Here is a 23,200-nt window from a genome sequence, read left to right as displayed (position 1 = left end):
GTTAATAACAAACACAAAGGAACTAATCAATAATAATACAATAATATTAGGGGACTTTATCACCTCACTTATATCAATGGACAGATCATCCAGACAGAAAAACAATAAGCAAACAGTGGCTTTGAATGACATGCTGGACTAAATGGATTTAACAGATATATTCAGTACACGTTTTCCATCCTAAAACAGCAGAATGCACATTCAAGTGCACATAGAGCCTTCTTCTGGATTGATCACATATTAGGCTATAAAACAAGTCTCAAATTCACAAAGATTGAAGTCATACCATACATCTTTTCTGACCACAATGCTCCACTTCTGGAAGGAGCACATACACATGGAGGTTAAATAACATGCTCCTAATAATGAATGGGTCAACCAGGAAATCAAAGAAGAAATGAAAATGAAAACACATTGGTCCAAAATCCTGGTATGCAGCAAAAGTGGTTCTAAGAGGGACGTGTATAGCCATACAAGTCCACCTCAGGAACGAGAAAAATCTCACACAACCTAACCTTACGCACCTAAAGGAGCTAGAAAAAGAACAAATAAAATCCCAAACCAGCAAAAGGAAGGAAATAATAAAGATTAGAACAGAAATAAATGATATGGAAACCAAAAGAGTAGAACAGATCAATGTATCTAGGAGCTGGTTCTTTGAAAAGATCAACAAAACTGATAAACCTCTAGCCAGACTCATTTGACAAAGAAAAAGAGGACTCAAACAAAATCACAAATTTAAGAGGAGAAATGACAACTGACACCACAGAAATACAAATTATTGTAAGAAACTATTGTGAAAAGTTATATGCCAACAGATTGGACAACCTAGAAGACATGGATAAATTCTTAAAAACATATAACCTTCCAAGAATGAAGCAGGAAGACATAGAAAATTTAAGCAGGCCAATTACTAGCAATAAAATTGAATTGAAAAAACTCCTGATAACAAGTCCAGGACCAGAGAGCTTGTCAGGTGAATTCTACTGAACATTTAAAGAAGAGTTAACATCTAGTCTTCTCAAACTTTTCCAAAAATTAGAAGAGGAAGGAAAGCTTCCAGATTCGTTCTTCGAGGCCAGCATTATCCTAATACTAAAACCAGAGAGACACCACAAAAAAAGAGAACTACAGGACAAAATTCCTGATGAACACAGGTGCAAAAATCCTCAACAAAATATTAGCAAACTAAATCTAACAATATATTAAAAAAATTTTTTAAAAAATATATGATTTCTCTCATATGTGGAATTTAAGAAACAACACAAGTTAACAAAGGGAAAAAAAAGAGACAAGCCAAAAAAACAGACTCTTACTTATAGAGAATAAACAGGTGGTTACAGAGGAGAGGTGGGTTGGGGAATGGGGGAAATAGATGAAGGGAATTAAGAGTATCTAATGAGCATTGCATAATATACAGAACTGTTGAAATCACTATATAGTACACATGAAACTAATATAACACTGTATGTTAACTATATTGGAATTAAATTTTTTTAAAAAATTTAAATGTTTAGTGACTTTCTCCTTCAATAGACTTTCTGAACAGATTACATTTTATTTGCACATTTATTCTGAGAATAGCCCTAAAATGGAATCAACTATAAACTTCAATATAGCCCTAAAATGGAATCAACTATAAACTTCAATATATATATATATATGGAAACCAACCAAGAATGGAATATCTGCATAAAATCAAAGTTATCTACTGAGACTGGAAATCAAATTCTAGTGTGACTCTTTAGCTCAGGTTTCAAATTTCAGGGTTACACTGCCACCTAGTGTAGCAAACATTTTTTCCAGCTTGTGAAAGCTAGTGAATGCATATAAAATTTCATAGGATGCAATATAAAGCAATGATCTCTTAAGGGTTTTTTGATAAAAGAGAGTGATTTCAGAATGAAAGATCTTTTTTATATTTTATTGATAAAGGATAACATGAATTCAGGAACACATTTTATATATTTTGCTTGATAAATGAGAATAGTGCAAAAGGGAAGGCTTGGTTTCTGTATATCATTCTGCCAGGTAAATTTCCTTAATCCATATAATATAAAGAAATTAGTACGATTTGTTTTCATAAGTGTGAAAGTTCCCAGTAGATCTGTTTTTATGGGTGCAACTTATATTTATTTTAAAAAGTTATTCTGCAAGTAATTATTTTAAAAAATTTCAGTCTGCAACTCTGTATCAGTTATAAAAAGGAGGGGTAGCTCGATGGAGTTGAAAACATTACCTTAGAAGCAGCATTTCTAACTGGACCAGTAGCACCAACATCAACCTGGGAGCTTGTTAGAAATATAAAGTCTCAGATCCACCTTAAAGCTCCTGAATCAGAAACTCTGAGGGTGAAGCCCAGAAATATGTTTTTATCTTCAGATGATTTTGAGGTAGTTTTGGGAACCACTGTTAGAAAAGGAGGGTTTATGGCATGTAGAAAAATATGGCAAGTGATCAGTATGTGAGGTTTGAAAGATGCAAAAGAGGCTTAGGACATGAATCAGCTGCTACAAATTGAAGATCCACTAGGCAACAAATGTAGCAACATGTGTTGGAAGCACATGTGTGGTGGAGGGGACTTGATTTCTCCCTTCCGGGGGGTGGTGGTGGTGGTAATGCAAATGCTCATATTTTAGAGAAAGCAAAAATCATACATCAGAAAACTTGGAGGTGGGGGAGTGTTTATGTTAAATAATGCATTCTTGTATTAATGGTCCATGGCAAGAGCACATTTATTTGTGAGTGATTTCAGAGAGAAACGGCTATCATCATGAGGCTCTATTTACTTGCTATATATGATTAGGCTACAATTACAACTATGGAACCAAAATAAGCAGATTAAAAATAGAGCTTTGATTGTGGTGGGATTTCTTTACAGTAAAACTTAATGCAAAACTGCTAGAGTCCTACTTTTAGCAACTCTGATTATTAATCAGCCTCTCAGCCAGATTCCTTTGGTAAATTTCAAGTTCTAGCTGTGGCTAATTTGCAGCATCTTTGCACAACTGCTATGTGTCACTAGGCATTCGAGTCTTTTATTTTCAAAGACAAAATATGCAGAAGAGGGGTGCCTGGGTGGCTCAGTGGATTAAGCTGCTGCCTTCGGCTCAGGTCATGATCTCAGGGTCCTGGGATCGAGCCCCGCATCAGGCTCTCTGCTCCACAGGGAGCCTGCTTCCTCCTCTCTCTCTGCCTGCCTCTCTGCCTGCTTGTGATCTCTCTCTCTGTCAAATAAATAAATAAAATCTTAAAAAAAAAATATGCAGAAGAAAGCTTACAATTAGACACTATTAGGAAGCTAATTTTAAAAGAGCTTCTTCTTGGTTTTAATCTATAAAGTAAATTCGGGATGCACAGCATCTTTTAAAAAGCTGTGTTTATGGTAACTTTATTTCAAAAGAATACTTTAAAAATATCATTGTGTTAGCCATAAGAGACTCTTAATCTCAGGAAACAAACTGAGGGCTGCTGGGGGTGGTGGTGGGAGGGATGGGGTGCCTAGATAATGGATATTGGGGAGGGTATGTGCTATGGCAAGCGCTGTCAATTTTTTTTTTTTTTAAAGATTTTGTTTATTTATTTGACAGAAAGAGATCACAAGGAGGCAGAGAGGCAGGCGGGGGGGGTGGGGGTGCGGAGGGGGGAAGCAGACTCCCTGCTGAGCAGAGAGCCTGATGTGGGGTTTGATCTCAGGACCCTGAGACCCCCACCTGAGCCGAAGGCAAAGGCTTAACCCACTGAGCCACCCAGGCACCCCAGCGCTGTGAATTTTATAAGACTGTGATTCACAGACCTGTAGCCCTGAAGCAAATAATACATTATATGTTAATTTTAAAATATCATTGTTAATGATACTTATATCATTAACATATAAATACATGTTAATTAAAAATATCATTGTGTTAAAACTAAGGAGGCTTCCCCACTATTCTATGAATTTTATGAGATGTCCCAACTATTCTGCCCTATGCCAGGAAATAAGGGGAAAGATGCATCGTGACTATCTGGTGCCTACTGTGTTCTAATACAATGTTTTTAAAACCAGGGGTTACAACCCATTAGCTGGTCCTGAAATCTATCTGTTGAGTTGGTCACCATCACTAAAAAGTGAAATAGAATAAAACAGAAAATAGAGTGCACTACATTTGCATAGATAAATATTGTCTTCTGAAACTTGTTTCAGTTGTATATATGCATGTATATTTGTCAAACACATTCAATCCATCCTTCAGCAATGCCAGAACCATTATTCTGAAGACCTATCTAAAAAGTCATTTTTGGCCTCGAATTCTTCACCCAGCCCCATAATAGCCAGAATAAAGTCCAAAATCTTTCAAAGATTCTCTTTATCCCCTTACTCGATGCCTCCTTCATGGTCTTTCTACTTGTCTTTTCAGAAAATGACATCAGACATCACCGTATACTTGGTTGCTCAAGCTTGAAAACCAAGTGGTTCCACCTGCCTTCCTCTCCTTTTGCAGTCTACCTTATCAGTCTCGTCTCTGGATTCTCATCTAGTCTGAGTCAAAATGTATCATCTCAGAGGTAAATCATCTCATTTACCCCTCAATCTTGATCAGTCTCTTAACCTACCCCTGCTTTTTCTAATGCACATTGCCCACTTCTGGATGTATTTTTAAAGATTCTATTTATTTGACAGAGAGAGAGAGCACAAATAGGGGGAGCGGCAGGTAGAGGGAGAGGGAGAAGAGGGCTCCGCCTGGAGCAGGGAGCCTGATGTGGGGCTGGATCCCAGGACCCTGGGGTCATGACCTGAGCTGAAGGCAGTTGCTTAACCAACTGAGCCACCCACGCACCCCTGTATATTTTTACAACAGTTCCAATTCAAATTATATGTCTCTTCTTATAAATGTACTTAATACCTATCTCCACCAGCTGTTAAGGTCCATGGGGTCAGGACCTGGTCTTTCTCTGCTATACCTCTGTGCTGAGACCAGTTCAAGCCTCATGGTAGAAGAGTCACCAATAAAAATTTACCAAGTGAAAGAGTTCCTAAATTAAACTTGGGGTTCCTAAAATACTCTCTCCTACCTTTTTATCATGGTACCTGCTATTTCTTCTGCCCGGAATGTATTGTTCCCACTTGTTCTCTTGGTAGGCCTCTATTCATGCTTTAAGATTTCACATCCTTCGAGAAAAGTTTCCTGATGCTTCTGGACTGAGTTCATACTTGTTCTCAGGGTGACTGCAACCTTGTCCCCTCACTATTTTATAGCCATTTTCATACTGGACTTCCAAACTTGGCTGTGAGATTTCTCAGGACAAGGGTTTGGTTTTTTTTTTTGGTCTCCTCAGCTCCTAGCACTTGGTAAGAGTGGTTATATACTTGGTACATACAGTCATTTAATAAGTGTTTGCTGAATGACTGGGTACAAAAACAAAAGAGGTAGGTGATCAAGAAAGATGATTATTTGTGATGAAGTTCCCTGATGTAAACTATAAGTAAATAAAATTCTAGATTTCTAGAAAGGGAAAGGTGTGTGTGTGTGTGTGTGTGTGTGTGTTTGTTGTACAGAGCAGTGTGTGTTGGGGGAGGGAGGGAGTAAAGAGGATGAAAGCATAATTTTTTGTATAAAAGACTTCTATTTATAAAATGGATAATTTTAAAATATAGCACTGTCTTGCTGCTTTTACAATCTTATATAATTGATCAGATTTCATTTCCACATCATTTTTCAGGAAAAAACTGTTAGGTGAAGTGAGGGAACGGTGTTAATGATGAAAAAGCTTATGTGTCTGATTTTAGGGTACAGTCTGACCCAGACCAGAGAGTGTGGGGTTTGCACGGCTGCCTGTGAGACTCCATGTCAAGTTATGAAATATGATTGATAGAAAACAAGGGTGGGAAAAGGAGAAAAAGTGTCCTTAAATGTGTGTGTGTGTGTGTGCATGTGAGAGAGAGAAAGAGAGAGAGATCTTGTTTTCTCTGAATTTACATTCGTTCTTAATAGAGCTGTTGCTTGCTCATCTCCATCTTACATAAAACTGCCAAGCTGGAATAAAGCCAAACTGCTTGTAAGAAAACCTATTTTCTTCTCATTTAAAAAATCTTTCATTAAAAGTCCCCCTTCATTTGCTTTCTTATTCTAGCTGTAGAGGATTCTTCGAAGTGGGAGGAGGGGACAAAAGAAGAAGTGAGATATTTAAAACACTCAACAAAAGGATCTCTCAAACCATTATATAGGAAGACCTGCCTCTCTTGTTTCCCACAGTAAATAGTGTTAGAGGATCTGTACTACAGATAAAGAACTTGAGTGGAGAGGGTCCCTTAGGAAAATGCCCCTTCCCCTGTGGATCTAGCGCTCACTTACCTTGTGTGATTTCAAGGAGGTCCCCAGCTGCGGTTTCTCTTCTGAAGTCCTACAATTAGAAGTTCAGAGTTTTTTTGGTTAATAAACTGTTCCATTTACATAAGCCTGGTCAACTTTCAAGGAAAAGCTAGGCTAGGACCATTATAAATTATAAAATTCTGTGACTTAGAAAATGGCTACCCTTGGGAATCATAATTTTGATAGATGGAAGGAGAATGACAGGGCCCTGTGGAGAGCCCCAAACAACATGAGGAAATGGATGTCCTAATGCCAGGGGGAGACAAGTAGGTCATGAGTAGAAAAGGAAAGGGGAACAAATGGTGTAGATGTTCAGGTTTACCTGGTTCTCAGCTCATCAGAGGAAACAAATTCTCCATTGAACTGAGGAAAACAGAAGAGGAAAGGATTTTTTTTTTTAAAGAAACAAACAGAAAATAAGAACTAATGCCATTTATTTTGCAATTGAAAAATGAAATTGTTTAAAAATTAAATACATTTCAAGAAAACAATACTTCACACTAGACGCCAAAACATATTAAGATCATTGGATCATCTGAGCCTGAAAGTCTTTGTTTTTGGAGTGGACACTAGTGTGCCCCAAGATGGGACAAGAAGCAGACCAACCATCCCAAGTGGATGGGGTAGAGGCTCTCTCTTGAAGTACTGAGGTTCTGAGGAGAGGATGGGTTTGTGTGACATGGTGTTAATACAAACCTTTCTCTTCAGGTCTGTGCTCCTTGTAACATGCTCTCAACTTGTTTCTAGAGGATAATATGTTGCTTATTTCCCAGGATATTGTGCTTAGCTCTGGTAATTATAGAGTTTAAGAAGAAATAAAAACTAGGGGGCTTGATGTTACATTTTACCAAGACTTCTAGCCACGAAATATAGAAAACTAGCATGTCTTGGGTAATTAATTAGCTGTGCAACTTTGAGCAAATTACAAGTTACTTTATTGTCTATGTCTCAGTTGTCTCACCTGTAAAACAGGAATAATTTTAGTACTTTATAATATTCTGAGAATCAAATGTTATCAGGCTTCACGCTTTTTCAATAGAGGGGGTCAAATAGTGAAGTTATATTAGCTATAATGATGATGATGATGGGGAATAATGGCTGTCCCCTGAGCCAGGCATTAGACTTTCTTCTATGTGACTTAAAAACAATTGTTTTAGGTAACTATTTTCAGCCCACTTTTCATCCAAGGTAACTGAGTTACAGACAGATTAACTAACTTTCCCCAAAAGATAGAACTAGTAAGCTTCAGAACAAATGGAGATTCAAATCTAGGTTGGCTGTACACCAAGGTGCCCATGAATTCCCACACCTCTGCTTTCCAGTGAGCACCTCTTTACCGCAGTCCTCTAAAAGCATTCACTGTATTCCTAGAGCAGTCCTAAAAGCTTCCACTGTATTCCTATAGCAGCTTGCTTGAGTTTTTCTGGTGAATTTCTCCACATCCTGACTTTTTTCTTTTCAGTAAACTTTCCCTTGCTAATCCCTCCTTCAGTGTAACCTTGTTAGTTTTGAGGACACACCCCTGGCTAGGCCTGGGCTCACAGGGCCGCCTCTTCCCACCCCTTCCCTCTGCTGTGGTTTAAAGTGTCACTAGATGCCTCTGGTTCACTCCCTTTGCTTTAAGCCCTTACAAGGGCAGGAGGAACCAAGGCTGGGCCCAGGACCCATTAGTCCAGGGGTGACAGTGAAAGGGGCTTGGGGGGAGCACTGACCCTCCCTCCCCACACAACCCCTTCAGCACTGGGACTGTTGGCACAAAAGAAAACCAGTTGGGAAAATGAAGATTTTCTGGTAAGACCTTGACATTGGAAAGAGTGGTGGGGAGACTGGGTTGGGGCCCTCAGAACCAAGGGTCTGTGTTTCTTTTTTTTTTTTAAGATTTTTTTATTTATTTGACAGATAGAGATTACAAGTAGGCAGAGAGGCAGGCAGAGAGAGAGAGAGGAGGAAGCAGGCTCCCAGCCAGGCAGAGAGCCTGATGCGGGGCTCGATCCCAGGACCCTGGGATCATGACCTGAGCTGAAGGCAGAGGCTTTAACCCGCTGAGCCACCCAGGCGCCCCAAGGGTCTGTGTTTCTGCAGTGGTGGTAGGATGAGAGGAGGTGAGAGAAGATGGGAGAAGGGAGAGGAGAATAAGAGAGAGACCAAGACAGAGACACAGATGGAGAAAGACAGGCAGACAGATGAGAGTGAGACAAGAGAACAAGCATAAGAGACAGGGGACAGACAGAGAAAGGAGAGAGAGAGCTATTAAAGTGAAGAAGGAGAAATACTAAGATAAAAGAAAACATAGACGAGGAAATAGATGTAGAAATGGTGAAATAGGTAGATATAGAGAAAGTGAGATAAAGCAAACAGCAGTTTCATGATTGTTTTAGTGTAGGAGCTGGAAATGTGAGAATTCATTAAATCTCTAAAGATTTCAAAGTCAAGTGGAAAAAATAAACTATAATGAGATTTGATCACCTACATTAATCGTGTTTACCAGGTATCAAAATATTTAAGTAGTTCCCATCTGGAGGGATTCTTATTTGAGTTATTGTCTTTTCTCCTCTTCAGGAAAATTCCAGTTTTCTTCTTTGTATGCAGTTTCCTGGGATCTTGGGCATCTGCTGCTGTCAAGCGTCGCCCAAGTAAGGGCCACAGTTTCTGGATTTTGAAATATCACTTGTTCCCAGAAAGGATCAGGCAGGGCTGTGGCTGAGTGAGGACTGAGTGAAGCATCCATGGTCCTCCACAGCCTCACTCTTCCATCCTGCTTTAGCCAGGGGATTGCTCCGTGGCTGGTTTTATGTGGCCAGTGTTGGGTATAGAAGAGAAGTCCTGGCTGTGATCACAACTGGCAGGAAAGCCCAAGCTGGGTACTCTAGTGCCTTGCACAGTACCTACTTGGTTCACATGGTGATTGGTAAGGTTGGGTGGGTGGACCGACAGATGGATGAATGGATGGATGAATGACCTGGGGTCAGTGGAGTTGTAAAAACTGTTTTAATATACTGGGATGGCTGAGCCAAAACTTGTAGCTGGAAAATGCTTTTTCTGAAGTCTAGGAAGTCTCTGTTGTCAGGTCTGTCTCAGCAGGGTGCTGGGATTGGACAGTTAAAAGAAGCCTTCTTAAAAATCTTTCTCCCTGCAACTTTCCACCTGTGTAAGGAGCACCCAATTTAATTCTAGGATTTCTCATTGAATTAAGGGTTTAATCATTTTTATGATTCTTTTTTTTTTTTCATTACTTTTCCCCATTCTAGGATGCGAGCAAGACTCTAGTTGGGACCCTTTTATGATCTCTTGGAATGAATTTGTAAAATTAAAATCACCCTATATATTTTATTTTGGATTAACGAAACCCAAGTCTCCCTGCCAACTCCTCTATTTAACAAAGATTCCTAAGAACCCTGCTCTCCAGAAGTCTCATTAACTCGCTCAAAGCTGGCTCTGGATTCTCTTAAGAATCCTAAAATTTGTGGTGTTTGAGGAATATTTTCTAGTCCAAGCCACCAGAAGTTTCCCAAACTGGCGTCTGACACCATGCCATTCAGAACATTGCACAGCTCTGCTTCCAAAAGGAACAAATTCCCAACTTCTCCCAAAGGAACATTTCCCAGTACAAATTACTAAACCCTTCCACCTTGTTTCTCTTCCAGGATGAGTTGAAGATAAATTAATTATAATCATAGAGTCATAGAGTTAAAGTCAAATACACTATAAGCAAGCTATTTGGCATATTCTCCTCTTTTAAATAGTTGTTCAGCTCTTGTTGTTATTGATATATCTTCATGGTCCTTGTAGGGGTTAGGGTAGGATGACATGCTACTCTTTTGCAGGGTTCCCTGTTAATTCAAATTCTAATGGTGGAAATGAACTCTGTCCAAAGGTCAGGATTGGCCAAGATGATTTACCAGGCAAGTAGCCTTATATCATATTGAAAATGCATGCTTTCTATAAACTTACCTGATATATTCTATTATTTGGGAAGGTTGTGGAAAGGAATATAACCAATCTCATTTTAGACTTTTTATTCTGTGTTCCCTTTTTGTAGGCTTTGACTTGATTTCTCAGTTCCAGGTAGATAAAGCAGCATCTAGAAGAGCTATTCAGAGGGTAGTGGGATCAACTGCATTACAAGTGGCTTACAAATTGGGAAATAATGTAGACTTCAGGATTCCAACAAGGTATACAAAAATATTTTATCTAATTATCTGTCTCAAATGCATTTTAAAAAATGAAAAGCTATGCAATGTTAGAAAATCCTCTCATGCTCAATGCTTCTTAGATCACCAATTTATTTGAAGATGAAGAAATTTATTTACCCATCTTCAGGGTTCAGTGTCTAAATACGTGAATACTCTTCATGTTTTCAGTATGTAATTTACTTTTCATTCCAAGAAGCAAAAAATCACTGAAACCATTATACATTGATTCAGGACGTGTTCTTATTACTTTGCTCACTGTTTTTGTGTAATTTGTCTGGTTTTGGCTGAAAGGACCCTCTGTGAAAAGTGCCAGAGGTTAAGCATAAATTTAACTAGGAACCGTGGAGTGGTTAGAGGACTCACAATGGTGCTGTTCAAACGTCCAGTGCTGAAATTGAACCACACATCTGCTGCTTGGCTCCTGGCAGGAATCAAACAAAAGCAAAACTAGAATAATGATCACCGAAGCAATGATAGTGATAATAATTTAAAAATTCTCCACTTTGTTTACCTTCCTCTCTAGAACTATGTTTTTTATCCTTTAAAATATTTATAACTGTGGTGCTTTAGTGTATGTAAGTTGAGTCAAGCCATTGTTATGAATGAGCTTCAGGACTTTCAGCTTTGTATCATTTAAATACCATAAATGTAATTATCATGATTATTGTATGTTTTAGTGCAATGCAAAAAAACTGAATTAAGTTTCCTTTGATAGATAAATAAGAAAATTAGGGCTTTGATAAAGATTAAGTTGTAAAAGTAAATAATGATTATTTAGAAGAGTAAAAGAGTATTATAAAAACTCTAAATGTGGGGCACCTGGTGGCTCAGTGGGTTAAAGCCTCTGCCTTCAGCTCAGGTCATGATCTCAGGGTCCTGGGATCGAGCCCCACATTGCGCTCTCTGCTCAGCAGGGAGCCTGCTTCCCTCTCCTCTCTCTCTCTCTACCTCTCTGCCTACTTGTGATCTCTGTCTGTCAAATAAATAAATAAAATCTTAAAAAAAAAGCTCTAAATGTTTATATATAATTTGGTCAAGTTAGAATATTTTGATATATACCAGATTGCAGATAGAAATTCATATTTTGAATATACAAACTATATTTTTTCTAAATATGAACTATATTTTATAAAATGACAATAGTGCACTGCATAAGCTCTTTTTCTAAAGTTACTAATTAACATTAAATCTCATCCTCATCACAACCCTGCAGTAGAGACATTATTATCCATATTTTATGAAAGAGGAAACTGAGGCCAGAAAATTTAAGTTACTTACATGAGGTCTCAGGGTAGGGAGGTGCTAGAAAGATGGAAATTCAGGCAGAATGGTACCTCAACCACTACTCAATACTGACTCTGGAAAATTATTCACACTTGGAAAGATTACAGGCATGATAACAGCTACTGACTTTTAAAAAAATTTTGCTTATATTTTCTTTTCATGCACTGAAAGGCTAGCTGTGTTCTTCTTCTTCTTTTTTTTTAAGTAGGCTCCATGCCCAGTGTCTAGCTCTAGATGTGTTCCTAAATAAGCTTTAAAAAAACCATTCATTTTTTTCTTTCCTTAATAAAATAAACATGATGCAAGACCCCCTAATGCTGACCTAATTCCCTTTTCTATAATTTGAGGTACAATCTGGACTGTCATTAACTCTAAGTTCAGGTACTGACCAACTTGAGGTCACATAAACCTGTATCTCTTGTTCATCTTTGCTGTTGCTTTTCTCTAAGTGCCTAGAGCTGTTACTATTTTTCACAAAATATAACCAATGTCCTGTATTCCCTATTTCCTTGACTCCATGACCCTCAAAGACTAAAAAACTCTGTTTTACTGACAAAGCTTATTATAAGATGAAAAAAGAATTAGGTAAATTAGGAAAAGGAAATAAAAAGAGGAGGGGAGAGCCAGAGCGTTGAAATAAATGGAGTCGTAAATAGGTAATAAAGTGTACTTTGGGGCAAGTACTTACACTGTCTTTGTTTCAGTCCCTTCAGCATAAATCAAGAATGATAACTGTGTTGTAGATTTGCCACGAAGAGCAAATGTTAGTAAGTTGGAGAGGGTTTGGATAGAGCCTAGCACACAGTGGTATTAGTTAAGTATTCATTCAATTAGTAGAGAGTACTAGAAGGAGAAGGTGTGCGTGCAGATGGGAGCCTTTTCTCCTTAGTGGGTTCTTTCTTTTCAAGCTGCCCTCCCAGTCCTACTGATTCAAAAACTGGGTGGCAAGAAAAGCAGGGACTGGAATTGCTCTCAGACCATGCAGGAAGTAGTCTCGGTTTAAAGGAAATTTCTATTCTGGAGAATATAAGTTCTGAGGGAATGAAAAAAAAAAAACCTTAACAGGATTTTCATGGGAGGGAAATGAGAGTACGGCGTATAAGGCTGATGTGATAGAGTCAGAATTTACCCTCCTATTTTCAGTTTTTTGAAAGATTCTGAGACATATTTAGACATAATAATATCATATTCTCAACTCAGATTTATAAACATTTTGTGTTTGTTTACCTTAACAAATATAATTTTTGGTTCTTTTTTGGGTTAAGGTCATAAACAAATGTTTCAAGGTCTAGTCTCCTTATCTTTTATTCAAACACTTAGAGTTCTTCTTTTAAGGTACTCTGTGCAGATTGTAACATAATGAAATAAATCATTTATAGATCCAACTTCTTTGACATTATGTATGCTGTCAAGTTTACTTATCGATGTGCATAGCATCTTTGCAAGAACAGAATCTCAGGTATTGAAAAAAGACAATGCTACTGACTGCTATGTAAATTAGACTTGTGAGGACTTCCAAAAGGTCTTAAGTGTGTATAGATACAGATACAATTTGTGAATTTGTACACTAAAAGGAATTTTCCTTTTTTCTTTTTTTTTTTTTTTAAATTTATTTGACAGAGATCACAAGTAGGCAGAGAGGCAGGCAGAGAGAGAGAGAGAGAGAGGCAGAGAGAGGGAAGCAGGCAGGGAGCCTGATGCGGGGCTCGATCCCAGGACCCTGAGATCATGACCTGAGCTGAAAGCAGAGGCTTAACCCACTGAGCCACCCAGGCGCCCCCTTTTCTTATACTGACAAATTATATTACCTAGTTTAAAAGACTAACATGATAATCTTGTCTATACTTATATATACATATACAAACATATATATGTATATATATATAATTTTCATGCATATGAAGAAAGAGAACAGATGGATACCTTTGATTTAACAATATGTCTATAAATGAATTGTTCTAGTAACCTCAGTCACCAGGTCATTAAAAAAAAAAAGCGTTTGGCATTACAAAACGAAGTCAGAGATAAATGGGGACATTCTATTCTATCCTACCTTCAATATAATCTCTTTGCTTATTTAGCAGGAAAGATGAGATGAAGTATAAATTGGGAGAGATTCCTTAGTCAACCTCAAAATCTCTTTACAAAAGAGTCACTTAGACAAGTTACTGTGACTAGTGGAATCCAAGCAAAATAGATTTGTTTTATCTAGGGACTGATGAAATTCTACAGCCTTGCTCAGTGCATCTGTAAACAAATACATTGGTAACATAAGTTTACAAAAACCTAAAAAAAGTATATTTTAAGGAAGAGAACAAAACATTAAGATTCATCTTTCTTCTTGTGAAGGGCTCACAGCTCAACAATAACTATATTTGGACAACAAAGAAGAATAAATTCTTGAAGCATCTGGTTAAATCCAGATCACTAAATGAGAAGAATATTGAAATAACACATTCATAATTTAAATGGATATTTCTCAAATTTCACCATTGAATAAAATTTTTAAAACTTATCTCCCAGCTCCAAGTTAGTTGAGGTCAGTTAAGTGAAATGTATGAACTTCTATAAGGTTTTATAATTATAAAGTAGGCAATATATTATACTGTCAACAGTGAACCTTAGCTTCTTCTCTAGAGGTTAGTCTGGCATATGCATATCCTGAAAATCTTGAAGTCAAAGGAAATATTTCAAAATCTATATTAAAAGTAAATATCAAATGTAGACATCTTTATTCTCGAGAAATAGTTCTTGCACACATTTTTTTCTTTAGCTCCAAACTGAATCTTTTTAAATGTGTGTGTTAAAATCTCCTGTATACATTTTTTAAAGAAATATTTTATTTATTTGAGAGACAATGAGAGAAATCAGGAATGGGGGGTGAGGGCAGAGGGAGAGGGAGAAGCACACCCCACTGAGCAAGGGACCCAGTGTGGGGCTTGATCCCAGGACCCTGAGATCACGACCTGAGCCAAAGGCAGATGCTTAACTGACTGAGCCACCCAGGCACCCCAACATCTCCTGTATATTTGACAAATACTTAATGAATTGAAAACTTTACAATAAGTATAATACATATCACCAGTGATCATTTAAGAATGTGTAGTAACAAAGGAATTCACCCAATATTATATATAAAAATGAAGTCATTTGAGATGTAAAGTTAAAAGAAGTACTTGGATGCTCAAAGGGTGTTCAGATGAAAAGCTTCATATTTTTGTTATTTTTATAAAATCAGCAAAGCAATGAAATTTGTTGACACAGTTGACCCATTTTACTGAAGGTGTACAAAAGTACTTGCAGTAAGTTTTATGTTTATTTATAATATTGTGAGGGATGATTAAGTTTTATAGTTAAAGTCAAAGTAAAGATAGAAAATCTTAGTAAGTTGAATAATTTCACGTATTGGTAAAACTTCTTGGAACTGAATAATTTTTTGGTTTAGAAATTCTTGCCCCCAACAATGTATTTTATTGCAACTGGCAGTGACACATAGGCCAATATAATAAATTTATGTTATTCATTTTGTAACAAATCAAATCAGCATCTACTTAGATATTTCTTCTTGCCTTTCTCTTTTTTACTTTCACAAGATGGGGCTCTTTAACAGGAATCTGACCTGAAGGAAGGTTATTCAGGACTTCGAGTCCTGGTCCATAACTATTTTCAGAAATGTCAAATATTATTATTTACCAAACAAAATTAATGGCACCTAACATGCTCAGTGTGAAGGAGGTTCTAAGGTTTTTAGTGACTGAATCTCAAAATGCGTATGTGGATCTAGGATATAATTGTGGAGGGAACTACCCAGGCAATTGTGGAAATAAATACTCCTAACAATGTACTATATTAAAATTAAAAAATTTAAAAGCTGCTTTAATTAAATGGCTTTATTAACTAGTAGAGCTGATTGGGATTCCAAATGAACTCTTCTTTAATTTGTGAAAGAAATGCTGCCAAGAACCTTGCAAGAATATGTTTTTTGGCTGAGATGGAATTGCTGAACAGGAGCTCTTTAGGTAGCATAAATAGTAATATTATTGGGTTATGTGGCATTGGGAACCCTCCTTAGCTGTGAGGAAGGGTTTTTTTTTTAAGAGTATTTTAGGATGGAGCGTTAACATACATGAATGACTGAACTTCTCTGAAGGTTTTTATGGACAGTCATGAAAGAACAAACAGTGCATGGTTTTTTTACACTGTAGCCTTTCTGTAGGTCTGGAATCTAAGAAAGCATAAGGGAATATGGTAATATGCATGGGTACAAAAAACAAGACTTTTATTTACTGTTTTAAAATTTTACTCAGGCGTTTATATCCCAGTGGTCTGCCTGAAGAGTACTCCTTTTTAACTACTTTTCGGATGACTGGAAGCACACTTGAAAAGAACTGGAGCATTTGGCAGATTCAGGATTCCTCAGGGAAGGAGCAAGTTGGCGTGAAGATTAATGGCCAAACAAAATCTGTTGCATTTTCATACAAGGGACTGGATGGAAGTCTCCAAACTGCAACCTTTTCAAATCTGCCTTCCTTGTTTGATTCCCAGTGGCATAAGATCATGATTGGTGTAGAAAGAAGTAGTGCTACTCTTTTTGTTGATTGCAACAGGATTCAATCCTTACCTATAAAGCCAAGAGGTCAAATCAATGTTGATGGCTTTGCTGTGCTGGGAAAACTTGCAGATAATCCTCAAGTTTCTGTTCCGGTAAGTATAAAACCATACATGACGGTTGATTAAAACAAAACTGCATTGATTAAAAACTAATACTTCAGGTATCTTTGATAATCATCTGAACATCTTAAGCAATGAATAGTTATTCATTTTCAAAATTCATTCAAGCACTTACTCAAAAAGCATTCAGTGCCTGTTTTGAGCACGCAGCATGTATCAGATAAATTGGGAAATCAGAGAAAGTCGAATAAATGGCTCCTGGTCTTGAGGAATTTCAAGTCTACTTGGAAAATGCTACATGCTGACCTGGACCTCCAGAATCCTTCAGAGGCAATGTAAAAGAAGACAATACTGGTGTGGCACACACTGGGTATAAATAACTAATGAGAATGTTCAAAGTGAGGTTAAGACAAATGGTGGATTCAGTAAGTCTGTGCTTCTTGAAGGCAATGCATCTTGAAACAGAAGGATCTGCACGAGCTGAGGAAAAGGGCATTAAATGAAAAGGAAGTGGAGAATAAGTGGGCCCAATCCAGGTCTGGAGACCAGTTGGTTTGGATGATATGTCTGTGTGAAATTGAGTGTGTGTGTGCATGTGTGTGTGCGTGCGTGTGTGTGTGTGTGTGTGTGTGATGAAGGGAAGAAAGGTAGCAGATTCTAACTGCAGGGCGTGAGAGAGAAGGTTAGGAAGCCATATGATGTCTGATTAACAAGAATGAAAAGCATATAGATGGTACAATACATAGTTAGAAGTAGGTCTTGCATGACATATTATAAAAGTAAACAATTTTAGAACTCTGTTTTGCTGTAGAATTCCATGGATATAAAGGTTAGGAATTATGCAATAACCGAATAGTTGTACCAACTAATACCATATAGTGCTACCATTTTGAATTGTTTAGATTTCATTGAATACTTTAAAAGGATATTCTACAATATTATTACAGGAGTTTAAAAACATATCTTATATGATAAGTATTCTTTGGGAGAAAATTATAGAATTTAGAGTTCAATAAACTAGGATGCCAACATATTCTCTCTCTTCTCATATAGAACTGTTACATTCTGGTCCCAAAACTCATATCATGGCATGTAGCAGGGGTGATACAATGATTTTGAATTGTTTCTGTATACTTCTCCAAAGGAAAAAGGTTATCAGGCACTCAGTAATGGAATTGTTCAAGTAACTTATTTTCAAGGGAAGAACTGTGATTAGTGTGAAGGGTAGTGTGAAATTTCTATATTCTGTGATGGACAGGAAGCAATTTGTAACTGCCACATTACTGCTCTGGCTTGTAGACACTTGAGAAACTATTTCTTCAACTAATGAGTTATCACACTTCAAGTGTCTGGGTTAAAAAGCCAATGGGACCACTATTATGCATCTTGAAATTTCACGCAGTAAGACTGTTGCAATGGCATGGGATTGGTTTGGGACAACACCAAATTTCTGCAGTATCTGTGTCATTTACCATGGGTAAGGGCAGGGAGACCTTAAGGCACCTCTTTAGTGTAATGAACATCGATCAAGTATGTGCAGAATTGATTTGTTGATTCATTGGTCTTGAAAGACACTTCATTTTTTTGTAGTTTCAAGTTTTTATTTCAATTCCGGTAGTTAACGTACAGAGTCGTATTAGTTTCAGGTGTGAAATTTACTGGTTCATCCCTTCCATGCAACACCTGGTGTTTATTACAACCAGTGCCCTCCTTAAACCCCATCACCCATTTAACGCATTTCTTATGAAACACTTCAGATCACTATAATTCTGGATGTGAGGATGTTATTAAACTCTTTGATTGCCAGAGTGGTAAAGTCTCAATATTACTCCAATATATTATAATCTAGCCAATAATGCTATAGCTGATTGTAGGTTTTCTGCCAAGTCTAGTTTCATATCAGAGTGGAGACCAGTTAAGACCAGTTATCCTCCATTTTATTCTGCCATGTGCAGGCATGCAACAAAGAACCTGCTAGCTGATATTGTATTTTGCCTCTGGTCCACCAAGGAGCTTTTCAAAGTCAGTCCACTGTAGCCAATGTTAAAAGTAATTGAAGCAGGCATGAACAATTTTTTTCCTTTATACTGAGTTTTCACTCTCCCACAAGGAAAGACAAAAGAGACTTGAACCTAAAGCTTCATTAAAGTTTCATATTTGATGTATAGTGGTGGGTAGTAATAATAACTAAAACAGGTCAAAGTTATAGGCCAAAAAAATCCTATTTACGTCCAGGGACTGACAGTGACAATGTCAAACTCAAACTTGTACCAAAATGTATTCCTCAATTTTTACCCTCTATTAGACAAAGAAATAGAACATTCTATGTAAGGAAAACCCATTTATGCTATTTAAGCATCTTAATACCCTTAACATGCCAATTTAAAGTTTCAAAAATGCTCTGATTCCCATTAACTTATTTTATCCTTGCAACAATTTTTTAAGATAGCAAGCACAGATTATCTCCATTTCTCCATTGAAGATGTACCTTCAAGAGGGCTTCCTGGTTTGTAAGAAGCCATGTTATGCATAAAATTTTTAATCTACCTATTTTCTGCTGTGCAAACTAACTTCCCTTTGAGAAAAGTAAAAATATGTATAACCACATATTCTTTTCGAAGCATTTCCTCACTTACATTTTGGAAGGCATTTGTGATTTGTGTAGACTTTTCAGAATTTACTTTGCAGGACAAACAAAATAACTTTTTTTTTTTTAAGAAGGAGGACTATACACTATAAAACATGTTCTCACACATAACCTACTTGGTTATGAATTTAGTAGACTTTCATCATGTGGCTAAATACTAGGTATGCAAAGTTAAATAATTCACAGATCTTGTCTTCTTCAGTTCAGTCTCTTGAGAGTAAGGGGTTGAGATAAGTAAACAATGACAATACGACATGATAAGTGTTATGATAGTGAATGGAAGCACAGGGAAGAAAGTCCCCAACCTGATCAGGCCAGGGAGGCATGAAAGTGGAGGTCAATCATGTTTACTGTAGAAGATGATGTTTGGAGAAACCCTGGGGCTGAGTGAGCATTATCCAGGAGAAGATAGTGTCCAGTGTTGAAGGAAGAGAGGCTCTCATTAGGGAATTCCCACATATATAAATTCTTTCCTTTTCAAGTTTTGTTAGTCTTTCCACATGCTCCTTACTTTTCTAGACTAGAGTAGTCAAATACTCATACAAGTTCCCAAAGTCCAAGTTCAATGCTGTGAGTTGACCCTAAACCCTTGTTTTTATTCTTGTTTTATGTTTCTGACTTCTTACCAGTTTGGCTGAAATCTGAAGTTGTTGGCAATTACCGAAGCTCAACAGTGACCATAAATCCCTTAGAAAATTTAAGAGAGTGACGAATAACAGTATCTATATATTTTAGGAGGTAGAAGTATACTTATAGGGCACCCTTCTCTCCATCTGGAGACAGCAAATAGTCCATATTAATGCGTGAGAAATTTTATATTGGAGTGAACTGTGCCACTAACATAAAAACAATAAGGAAGAGTATATTTTTTAATTTTTCTCCATGAAATTGGATTCATTCTAATCTTTGACATTCTAGATTAATTGAATACTTTTCTCGGGATTAACACTGGCTTTTCTTGAGCAAATAAATCAAAAGCAAACATCCCTTCTAAAGGTATTAGCAAATGTCAAAAGGTAGCCCTAGGAACTACATAATAAAAAATGCAATTGAAAACAACATTTGATGGAGCACTAATGCTAAAAGACTCATTTATATTGTACTTGTTTGTGATTTTCTCATATCTATCCTATCTTGTGTACGTTTCCCTTTTCTAAATTGGAGAAGGAAACCAATTTCAAGAGGTTTTTCATAAAGCTTGCAGTATAGCTGCTCACGTGATCTACAACTCAAACACCTTCTCATCATTCATGGTTATTTAGTGGGCTCAGAGCATTTTATATTTTTTCCCAATATACTGCTGTAATACATTGTTAGTTTGATTTTAAAGCAATAAATCCCATATTTCCTATTCTCCTTTGTGCCGATATTTTAGGATGGTGCCATTTATCCCACTGCAAAGCTCAGTTTGCTGGCAGCATACCATAAAAACATGTTATTTTATGACAGGTTCTTTATTGTTTGTCCAGCATGATTGCCTAGGAGAGTTATTTGGTACAGCTCTATTAGAAAACAAAGTTAGCCTTTCTCCTTTTTCAGGGATGTACGCTAGGGGTTTGGGCTTAAAGCAGGATACACGTTTATGTGGCTTTACAAATACATGATTTTTCAAAACCTTTTTCTTTTTTACCTATGCTTATTCAAAATAAACCAATGTGGAAAATAATCAGAAGATAGAGTATCTTTAAAAGTATATTTCAAGAGTGCCACTCTTTGTTGTTAAATTCAGAGAAAATATGAGAGCAGATAGAAAGAATTGTCAAAACTAGTGATAGAGAAGCTATCTGTTCTTTTTTCTATTCCATAGAATTAAATCACACTAATCTCCACAGACAGAAACAGTGTAAGTTTCATAAATGATAACATGGGAAAATCAACTATGAGGTTGTAGTTAATATTCTTTTCAGTACTTAAGAAATATTGTAGAGGGGCGCCTGGGTGGCTCAGTGGTTTAAGCCACTGCCTTCGACTCAGGTCATGATCTCAGGGTCCTGGGATCGAGTCCCGCATCGGGCTCTCTGCTCGGCAGGGAGCCTGCTTCCCTCTCACTCTCTCTGCCTGCCTCTCTGCCTACTTGTGATCTCTCTCTGTCAAATAAATAAATAAAATCTTAAAAAAAAAAGAAATATTGTAGAAAAGTTATTTTTCAGTGATTTAAGAAATGCATACTCTCTGCTATGCATAATAGCTAAACTATTAGGTTTGCTTATTAAGTTGTTTTTTGACAAATACACCTTTTACAAACACTCTTTCACATGTAAGTATGAAATAAATACAAAAGAAATAGTTATGTTATGTATACATCACCACAGGAAATTCTCTTTATAACACTTTGGTGTGATTTGATGGAATATTTTTGAATACTGACTGAGAAGACAATTTTTTGGAGATAAAATCTAGTCGGCTGGGGGCGCCTGGGTGGCTCAGTGGATTGGGCCGCTGCCTTCGGCTCAGGTCATGATCTCAGGGTCCTGGGATCGAGCCCCGCATCGGGCTCTCTGCTCCGCGGGGAGCCTGCTTCCCCCTCTCTCTCTGCCTGCCTCTCTGCCTACTTGTGATCTCTCTCTCTGTCAAATAAATAAATAAATAATCATTAAAAAAAAAAATCTAGTCGGCTGCATTGTAAACCGTATTAACAATATCAGCTGGATTTTCCACTAGGTGGCAATGAAATGACAAGCACACAGGAAAAAAATCTGCTAACATAGGAGGGGCCAATCAGAGGAAGGGATTATGGATAACTAGAATATAAACGAAATGAGGGCCAAACTTGCTTTTAATGGAAAATTGAAAACACTAAAATTTTTTATTGGCCTCAGCTGTGCCCATACTGTTGCAATAAAAAAAAAAATCAGTGATATTAGTTTTTCTATTTCTATTAAAGTGTATATGGGCTTAAATCATAAAGAAATCTTTGTTATGTAGACTGGATGGTTGTAAATCAGGAGAGTAATTCAACATTATTTTTCCTCCTCTTTGTGTTAATCTCTGTGTGTTTGGTTTCTTTGGTTACAATGTGGTGTCAATGGAATCATGGACTCTTAAAGCTAGAGGAAACTTTGATTGTTATCTACTCCAAATCTCTAAGTTTACATGTGAAGAAATTGAAATGCAGAGAGGGGAAGGTCAAAAGTCAATACTATCAATTGATAAATACGATCAGTTCGTAGTTCACTATATTTCATTGCATTTTTATATATTCATTAATTAACATTTGATAACTATTTATTAAACTTCTGTTAAGTTATAAGCATAAATTAAAGCTCCAGTGGAGTTTACGTACATTTTGGGGAGAGGAGATGGACACAAATGGATAAATGAGGAAATGTATATAGTATGCCTGGTGTTCATGAATACTGTGGAGAAATATGAAGCAGGAAACTGGCTGCCTGTTGAGAAGGCTTCACTGAAAAAAGAACATTTTAACAGAAACCTGAAGGGGCTGTGGGTATTAGTATGTTGTTCTCGGAGGGAGGAGGGTTCTAGAAGGAAAGACTATGGAGTGAAAAGGGACTGATGTTGGTACTGTCTGCTATGTTTGAGGAGGGCGTGGAGACCTGAAGTGAGACTGAGAGAATTAGCCAAGGAGCCTGGAGAGGTAACGTGATGAAGTGAGGGTGGGGAAATTGTGTTAGCGCTTTGGCTTTCATGCTGTGTGAGATGGGGAGCTATGGGATGGGTTTGGACAGACAAGTAATATGTTCTCATTTGAAAATATCTCCTTGGCTCCTATTTTGGCAATATAATATAGGAGGAGAGAAGGACAGAACACTTAGGGGCACAATAAAAGGAGACCTTTAGAGACTAGTGCAATAACTCAGGCAGGGGCTGGTCTTGGTTTGGAAGGGGCCAGTAGTAATGGAGATGGTACAAGGTGGTCAGATCCTGACCCATTTTGAGGATAAAGTAAACAGATCTGAAGTGTAAGAGAAAACAAAATCAAGAGTGGCACCAATATTTTTAGACTGATTAATCAGAATTATATAGTTACAATTTATGGAGAAGGGAAAGACGATGGGAAGAGCAGATATCACAGAGACTATCAAGTGTTG

The 23,200-nt window shown here is 37.2% G+C and overlaps 1 protein-coding gene across 1 annotated transcript in view; it reads left to right on the top strand.

The window, feature by feature from the left end:
- The first annotated feature begins 403 nt into the window (after positions 1-403).
- The window catches only part of COL9A1 (collagen type IX alpha 1 chain), a 93,422-nt gene continuing 70,625 nt past the window's right edge, over positions 404-23,200 (top strand). The window contains exons 1-5 of the mRNA XM_046005753.1: positions 404-417; positions 8,913-8,986; positions 10,178-10,255; positions 10,393-10,525; positions 16,138-16,534. Coding sequence (XP_045861709.1) covers positions 404-417; positions 8,913-8,986; positions 10,178-10,255; positions 10,393-10,525; positions 16,138-16,534 — 696 coding nt within the window. The remainder of the gene's footprint in view (positions 418-8,912; positions 8,987-10,177; positions 10,256-10,392; positions 10,526-16,137; positions 16,535-23,200) is intronic.

This window comes from Meles meles, chromosome 5 (genome assembly GCF_922984935.1).
Source record: "Meles meles chromosome 5, mMelMel3.1 paternal haplotype, whole genome shotgun sequence".
In the NCBI taxonomy this organism is placed as follows: Eukaryota; Metazoa; Chordata; class Mammalia; order Carnivora; family Mustelidae; genus Meles; species Meles meles.
This window is presented reverse-complemented; position numbering and strand designations above follow the sequence as displayed.